Here is an 8,753-nt window from a genome sequence, read left to right as displayed (position 1 = left end):
CACCAAAGAGTCGGCCTTTAGTCTCTCCCTCTCTGCTCTGTACATTGAAGGCACAAGCTGAAATGTTTGGGCATTTATTTTACACTTTTTTTTCGGGAAAAATGCCTGGAGGAATGTTCAGGTGGTTTCCAGTAAAGCTTCATTTCGAGTGTTTCCACTGCACATGGAGGTGTTGGATTTGAAAATAATAGATTGTACTAAAAACAAAATGCTGTAATATTAATAATGCTTTGAATCCCCTCAAAACCATTTTGCTTGTTTTTCTACAAAGTCTCCTCTCCTTCTGTCCATGTCTCAGCTCTTCATTTGATTCTTTTTTTTCTGTAGGTGATAAAAAATAAACATTTTTCAAAATCTAACTAGATTGTATTCGCCTCATAAATCGCCACTGCAGTGTTTCCATTCTCTGACTAACACAAATAAGCAGAGATATAAAAGATTCTGTCATTAACTTAATGCATCATCAGGACATCCACATACAGTAGAGTGGTATCAGATTTTATTTTCTACTAACAGATCCATGATCTAAGTTTATTTTGAGGATCATTTTTTATTGGAGTGTCCAACCAAAGTCACTCCAAATGCTCCTTCAATACTTCACAGGTGTTGGTTTGCATGTCAAATGATGAATTTACATATTTAATGGTGTCTGCTTAGCATTTATAATAGTTCTCTCTCCAAAGTAACAAGGAGCTGCTCGTCATTTTAAATAATAAAATGCTTAAAAGCAAAGTCCACAGCATGTTCAATCAGCTAATGTTAGGCCGTAACATCTGAGCTGGAGGTGGACAGCGACTCTTCCCGTGTTCTCAAAGTCTGTGGATGAGCTGTCACCATTTCAAGGGCAGTATGATGGACTTCTTGTAGTAAGTTATTTTTAGCTTGTAATTAACTGTCCTGAAGCCTTGGAATACATTTGGATCCCTCGAGTCGGCGGTGCTCCTCGTAAAAACCTCGTCCATCTCTTCCCTCCGTTGTCCGCGGAGGGCCTAGGCATTATCTGTAGTAGAGAGGAAAACATTACTGGAAAGAGAAGATGATGTGTCATTGTCAGTTCAGACTGACGTAGATTTGTGGCAGTAGCTTAGCTGGATTTGAACATAAACACTATATAACAAGAGTCTACAGCCCTGCTAGTGGCTCTGTGAGGCTGGACACTACAGCTTTGAGCTGATGCTTAGCAGATTGTTATTGTTTACCATCTAAAGCCCCGTTTCCACTGCAGGAACTTGTACCCCCGGAACTAAGAACCTTTTGAGGAACTCATCGCGTTTCGTCAGCATTGTCTAAATTAAGTTCCGTGGCCTTTTTACCCCACCTGGGAGGGAGGTAGTACTTTCTCAGGGATTTTCACTGGATAAATGAAAACGTTGACCTGCTTGCGTCGCTTAACTAAGTCAGAAAATCACTAAATCACCACCATCCTGTGATAACTGTGTCCGTACAAAATGTTGTCGAGATATTTCAGTCTGGAGATATAGTGGTGGACTGGACAACATTACCATCCAAACCTTGGTGATTCATCACTTATACAGAGGTCCTTGAGGTTTCAGGGCTTCACCTCTTTCCATTTTCCCTCCAGCACTTAACCCTTTAACCCTCTGAAAGCTTCTCTCCAGTTAAATATCCTCATCCAGCTTGTGTCTTCCTCTCCCACCAACCAGCCGTTTATCCCCCCCCTCTCTCCTCCCTTCCCTTCCCTCTGGTACCTTTCCCCTCCACCTGGAAGTCCTCTGGCAGCAGCTTGTCCTGCCGGCTGCCCAGGCTGAAGGCCAGGAAGGAGAGGATGAGCGAGTCCATGATGCTGATGATGGCCAGGATGTAGGCCCAGCGCACCGTGCAGTTGCCCAGGGTGTACTTGTCGGTCCGCTGGCCACACATGCGCTTCACCTCGTCCGAGTCCCATCCGTCAGGATAGATCATACAGCCAATCACCATGCAGGTGCCTGAGACAGAGAGGGGTTTAAAATCAGGTACTTCAACACTCACTCTTAGCCATTCATTCATTCAAATGCACAAACTTTCAAGGATTTTGATGTAGGAAACCTGTAGAGTCTAACATTTACTACATTCACTTAAGTACTATACTTTAGTACAGACTTGAGATACTTTCTTTTAATGCCACTTTATGCTTCTATTTCATTACATTTCAAAGACAAATGTAGGACTTTTTACTGCACTGACAGCTTTGGTTACTACTTACTTTACAAACTAAGATGTTTGCATGCAAAACATATGAGAAGCTTATAAAACACTACCCAACAGTACAGCACATAACAAGTAGAGCTGAAACGATTAGTCGATTGACAGAAAATGAATTAGCGACTATTTTGATAATTGTTTAAGTCACTTTTTGTGTAAAAAATACCAATGATTTCATGGTTACAGCTTCTCAGATGTGAGGATTTGCTGCTTCTCCTTTTATTAATTCTTATTTTTTTTTATTTATTTTTTTTATTTTTACACACACACATGCAGGTGAGTTGCCTAGCAACTCCAGAGCATCTCAACCCCAGCAAGATGAACTTGTACATCCATTATTGACTCTGCAGAGAGACAGCCGCCCTCGAGCCGTCCCACCTCAGCATGCAGAGACACGTGAACTATCAGATGACGAGGTGAAACGTTAGCACATCGAACACACACTTTCACTTTCTGAGCCTCACACACACACTTTCACCTCCTCAAAGTTCTCACGCTCACTTTCTCAGTTCTCTTCCTCAATTTCAAGATAAGATAATCATTCTCATCAGCTTACTAACACGTTAAGTTAAATGTTGACACCACCTGAAATAATTAGGACTCAATTATTCTATTATACATGCAAGGTCAAACCCATGTATATACGTAATTACCCCCCTCAATGCTATTGTTTACGTCTCTAGTAAACTCATATTGAGTTGGCCCTGAAATATGGAAAATGTAGATTTTTCTGAGCCATAGTATCTCTGAAAACAAAATCATATATGAATCCTTTTGGACTAATATAGAGGCTAGGATGGATTTTGTAATATGCAAACATGGATGTGATTAATTTAGAGGCTTGAATAGTTAAAACAAGATATGAATATTATGTATGTGTGTATAATATACAGACATAAAAAAGTCTGGCATTTATTGGAGTGCACACACGCACACGCACACACACACACACACACACACACACACACACACACTGAGCGGCAGGTGTGCGCTGTATGAAGAGCGGAGAGAAGAAAGTGTAACAGCACACCTCCGGGTTAATCTCATTATGTGATTCATTACAGGCTCGTCCTTTCACTTGCAGCTACATCTGTTCTCAAGCTGCTTCATGTTTCAAACACAGGATCACGTCTCACTTCTGCCTGTGTGTGTGTGTGTGTGTGTGTGTGTGTGTGTGTGTGTGTGTGTGCGTCTGTTAAAGGAACTAGTGAAATGTTTCTGGATGCAATTCCCAGTTTAAATTTTCTTTTTAGACGTGGTCTTTCGTGGATATTTCACTCACATTTGAGTCTTCTTTTGTTTTTAATACAAGGCCCAAACACACTCACATCCTGTCTCTCTGTGTAAACAAACTGCCTGAAATTTGTTTTTTTGTTTCCTGTTGTGTGTTTCTAGCCAGCGGTGGAAAGTGACTAAGTACTTCCATTTCATGTTACTTTATCCATCAACTCATTTCAGGGGGAAATATTCCTACTTTTTACTTAACGTCATTGAACTGCAAGCTATGGTTACTTTTTGGATGGGAATTTTAAACCAATGTGTTTTAAAATTATAAACTGTTTAGGGAAATTTTGAACACAAGACTTTTACTTGTGACAAAGTATTTCTACGGTCCAGTGTGTAGGCGGTATCTAGCAGTGAGGTTGCAGATTGCCACCAACTAAAGCCTCTTCCAGTGTGCCAAGCGTGTTGGAGAGCTACGGTGGCCGACGTGAAAATGCGAATGTCCCTCTCTAGAGCCATCTGGAGCAGAGACAGTGCGTAGAGTGAGTACGTACGTAGGAAGTGAGTGGTGAAGCAAGAGAGAGAGAGCGGCGGCGATGGGAGCGAGTAACGTTATGGACTCCAGCCGAAGCAGGAAAAGTTAACAGAGTTTGGTTTGTCCGTTCTGGGCTACTGTAGAAACATGGCGGTGCAACATGGCGGACTCCGTGGAGAGGACCCGCTCCCTATGTAGATATAAAAGGCTCATTCTAAGCTAACAAAAACACAACGGTTCTTATTATCAGGTGAATATACACTAAAAAAAACATACTTACCTAATTGTTACACACTGGTCCTTTAAGTAAAAGATTTGAGCACCTCTTCCACCAGTGTTTCCATCATATTCATTTTCACATTGACGTGTCATCGCTTGCTTATTTATTAGTTAGATCAAGTAAGGTCTTCCTGTGTATTTCTTTGTGTGTCTGTGAAGTAATTCAAGTCTTGTTTAAATGATAAAAAGCTGAATAAATAACTCTAACTGATGTCAGAAACTGAAATTTGTTTGGCTCCATGCAAAATTAGACACAATGGCAAAGGTTAAGTGTTAAGTAAACCAATTGAAGGTCTCACTAGTGTGGTCATAAGTATTCTGGGTGTGCAGACATGAAGAAAAACTCAAAGATATATAGCCCACTAAGCCCAGACATAATTTGAAAGAATACTTAAAAGAAAAATACAAAGGTAGTGTATTTTAAAATTGTTTTTGTACTGCATTCTGTTATGAAATATAGCTTATATTTACAAAATATAGCCTTTACTGTAGGGTTATAATGTTAATAATCTATTAAAGAGACTATATTTAACACAAAATGTATGTTTTTTTATATGACTCATAGAGGCCTAAACTTAGCAGATCCTAACTTTGCTGTGCTCACTGGAGGCCAGCTGCATCCAGGCGCAGATCTTGTAGACGCTCCCGGCGTTGCAGAAGAAGAAGAGGCTGAAGCAGACGATGCTGCCCACCACCAGCAGCATGGAGATCCCCACGAAGAACATGGCCGTCTTAAAGGCGCCGGACGGGATGGAGCCAAAGTCCATCGCACTCCCTTTGCATGTGAGCTCCGAGGTGAGTGCGTTCCCGATGCAGTAGTGGAAGAGGCCGAAGTATCCGGCCTGCGGGGTGTGCACGCTGTCCCCGATCCAGTAGGGCTGGATGAACACCACCACGCAGATGATGGCGAAGGTGATGGTCAACACCGTCCACAGCACGCCCACGGCCCGGGCGTTACGCACGTAGTTGGTGTGGTAGATTTTGGCGGCCTCTTGAGCTGGGAGCATGGCGACACCCTCCTCAGATGTCTCCTGGGTGGTCTGAAAAGAGGAGAAAGTCCTTCTCCTGGATTTTCTTTCTTCTGTAAAACTGTTAAAGAGTGAACAGCCTTTAGTTTCCTGGATCCAGTATGACCGTAGATGCTCAAGAAGTTTCTTTGTAGTTAACTTAGCATTTGGCCTACATGTCACCATAGAGGTCATAAGTCTCCATAAATCAACCTACTAGGTACCATAGCAGCAGCAGCAGCAGCAGCAGCAGCCAGTGTCTTTAACTGTCAGAGTGTTTCCTCTCCAGGGGAGGCTGCGATCCTCAGGTAACCTTATGAATGATTCATGGTTAAAAGATCCGCCGAATCACTAACATTAAAGGAACAGTGTCTAACATTTCAGGGAAACTATTAGCAGAAATGGAATAAAATATTCATAACTCTGTTTTCAGTAGTGTATAATCACCTGAAACTAAGAATCATTGTATTTTTGTTAGCTTAGAATGAGCCCTTCATATCTACATGTTTCGACATTTTTTTCAGATCTTTTTTTTCAGACTTTTTTTCTGGCATTTTTTCAGACTTCTTTTGTCCGACATTTTTCAGAATAGCTCTTTTTTTACGGACATTTTTTCACACTTTTTTTCAGACATTTTTTTCCAGACATTTTTCAGATCTTTTTTTTCACACTTTTTTCAGATCTTTTTATTCAGACTTTTTTTGTCCGACCTTTTTCAGATCTTTTTTTTCGGACATTTTTTTCAGACTTCTTTTGTCCGACATTTTTCAGATCTTTTTTTTTCAGACTTTTTTCAGATCTTTTTTTTCAGACTTTATTTGTCCGACCTTTTTCAGATCTTTTTTTTCGGACATTTTTTTCAGACATTTTTCAGATATTTTTTTTCAGACATTTTTCAGATATTTTTTTTCAGACTTTTTTCAGATATTTTTTTTCAGACTTTTTTTGTCCAACATTTTTCAGATATTTTTTTTCAGACTTTTTTCAGATATTTTTTTTCAGACTTTTTTTGTCCAACATTTTTCAGATCTTTTTTTTCAGACTTTTTTCAGATCTTTTTTTTCAGACTTTTTTCAGATATTTATTTCAGATCTTTTTTTTCGGACATTTTTTGTCCGACATTTTTCAGATCTTTTTTTTCAGATCTTTTTTTTCGGACATTTTTCAGATCTTTTTTTTCAGACATTTTTCAGATATTTTTTTTCAGACTTTTTTTGTCTGACATTTTTCAGATATTTTTTTTCAGACTTTTTTCAGATATTTTTTTTCAGACCTTTTTTGTCCGACATTTTTCAGATATGTTTTTTCAGACTTTTTTCAGATATTTTTTTTCAGACTTTTTTCAGATATTTTTTTTCAGACTTCTTTTGTCAGACATTTTTCAGACTTTTTTCAGATATTTTTTTTCAGACTTTTTTCAGATATTTTTTTTCAGACTTTTTTTGTCCGACATTTTTCAGATATGTTTTTTCAGACTTTTTTCAGATCTTTTTTTTCAGACTTTATTTGTCCGACCTTTTTCAGATCTTTTTTTTCGGACATTTTTTTCAGACTTCTTTTGTCCGACATTTTTCAGATCTTTTTTTTCAGACTTTTTTCAGATATTTATTTCAGATCTTTTTTTTCGGACATTTTTTGTCCGACATTTTTCAGATCTTTTTTTTCAGATCTTTTTTATCGGACATTTTTCAGATATTTTTTTTCAGACATTTTTCAGATATTTTTTTTCAGACTTTTTTTGTCTGACATTTTTCAGATATTTTTTTTCAGACTTTTTTCAGATATTTTTTTTCAGACTTTTTTCAGATATTTTTTTTCAGACTTTTTTTGTCCAACATTTTTCAGATATGTTTTTTCAGACTTTTTTCAGATATTTTTTTTCAGACTTTTTTCAGATATTTTTTTTCAGACTTCTTTTGTCAGACATTTTTCAGACTTTTTTCAGATATTTTTTTTCAGACTTTTTTCAGATATTTTTTTTCAGATATTTTTTTCAGATATTTTTTTTCGGACATTTTTTGTCCGACATTTTTCAGATATTTTTTTTCAGACTTTTTTCAGATATTTTTTTTTGGACATTTTTCAGATATTTTTTTCAGATATTTTTTTTCAGACTTTTTTCAGATATTTTTTTTCAGACTTTTTTTGTCCGACATTTTTCAGATTTTTTTTTTCAGACTTTTTTCAGATATTTTTTTTCAGATATTTTTTTTCAGACTTTTTTCAGATTTTTTTTTTAGACATTTTTCAGATATTTCTTTTCAGACTTTTTTTGTCCGACATTTTTCAGATATGTTTTTTCAGACTTTTTTCAGATATTTTTTTTCAGACTTTTTTTGTCCGACCTTTTTCAGATATTTTTTTTCAGACTTTTTTCAGATATTTTTTTTCAGATATTTTTTTTTGGACATTTTTTGTCCGACATTTTTCAGATAGACTTTTTTCAGATATTTGTTTTCAGACATTTTTCAGATATTTTTTTCAGATATTTTTTTTCGGACATTTTTTGTCCGACATTTTTCAGATATTTTTTTTCAGACTTTTTTCAGATATTTTTTTTTGGACATTTTTCAGATATTTTTTTCAGATATTTTTTTTCAGACTTTTTTCAGATATTTTTTTTCAGACTTTTTTTGTCCGACATTTTTCAGATTTTTTTTTTCAGACTTTTTTCAGATATTTTTTTTCAGACTTTTTTCAGATTTTTTTTTTAGACATTTTTCAGATATTTTTTTTTTGACATTTTTTCAGACTTCTTTTGTCCGACATTTTTCAGATATTTTTTTTCAGACTTTTTTTGTCCGACATTTTTCAGATATTTTTTTTCAGACTTTTTTTGGATATTTTTTTCGGACATTTTTCAGATATTTATTTTAGATCTTTTTTTTCGGACATTTTTTGTCCGACATTTTTCAGATATTTTTTTTCAGACTTTTTTTGTCCGACATTTTTCAGATATTTTTTTTTCAGACTTTTTTCAGATATTTTTTTTCAGACTTTATTTGTCCGACCTTTTTCAGATCTTTTTTTTCAGACTTCTTTTGTCCGACATTTTTCAGATATTTTTTTTCAGACTTTTTTTTCAGACTTTTTTCAGACCTTTTTTTTCAGACTTTATTTGTCCGACCTTTTTCAGATCTTTTTTTTCGGACATTTTTTTCAGACTTCTTTTGTCCGACTTTTTTCAGATCTTTTTTTTCAGACTTTATTTGTCTGACCTTTTTCAGATCTTTTTTTTCAGACTTTTTTCAGATATTTTTTTCAGATATTTTTTTCAGACTTTTTTTGAGACATTTTTCAGATATTTTTTTCGGACTTTTTTTTTCCGACATTTTCCAGATCTTTTTTTTCAGACTTTTTTCAGATATTTTTTTTCAGACTTTATTTGTCCGACCTTTTTCAGATATTTTTTTTCTGACATTTTTTTCAGACTTCTTTTGTCCGAAATTTTTCAGATATTTTTTTTCAGACATTTTTCAGATATTTTTTTTCAAGACTTTTTTTGT

General features: G+C 35.9%; 1 protein-coding gene across 1 annotated transcript; it reads right to left on the bottom strand.

Annotated features, from left to right (window-relative positions):
* Positions 1 to 13: 13 nt before the first annotated feature.
* On the bottom strand, positions 14 to 5,396 carry lhfpl5a (LHFPL tetraspan subfamily member 5a). Its single transcript, XM_037766140.1, has 3 exons — positions 4,845 to 5,396; positions 1,710 to 1,946; positions 14 to 1,000 (listed from the first exon to the last, which is right to left on the bottom strand). The coding sequence occupies exons 1-3, from the start codon at positions 5,245 to 5,247 to the stop codon at positions 990 to 992; spliced, it is 651 nt and encodes a 216-aa protein (XP_037622068.1). The 5' UTR covers positions 5,248 to 5,396; the 3' UTR covers positions 14 to 989.
* Positions 5,397 to 8,753: the final 3,357 nt, after the last annotated feature.

This window comes from Sebastes umbrosus, chromosome 1 (assembly GCF_015220745.1).
Source record: "Sebastes umbrosus isolate fSebUmb1 chromosome 1, fSebUmb1.pri, whole genome shotgun sequence".
In the NCBI taxonomy this organism is placed as follows: domain Eukaryota; kingdom Metazoa; phylum Chordata; class Actinopteri; order Perciformes; family Sebastidae; genus Sebastes; species Sebastes umbrosus.
This window is presented reverse-complemented; position numbering and strand designations above follow the sequence as displayed.

Excerpts from the sequence above, each read along its gene's own strand:
- lhfpl5a (XM_037766140.1), bottom strand. The coding sequence starts at position 5,247 with ATGCTCCCAGCTCAAGAGGCCGCCAAAATCTACCACACCAACTACGTG. Across the intron at positions 1,947-4,844 it reads CTGGATGCAGCTGGCCTCCA|GCACCTGCATGGTGATTGGC; the intron begins GTGAGCACAGCA and ends TCTCTGTCTCAG.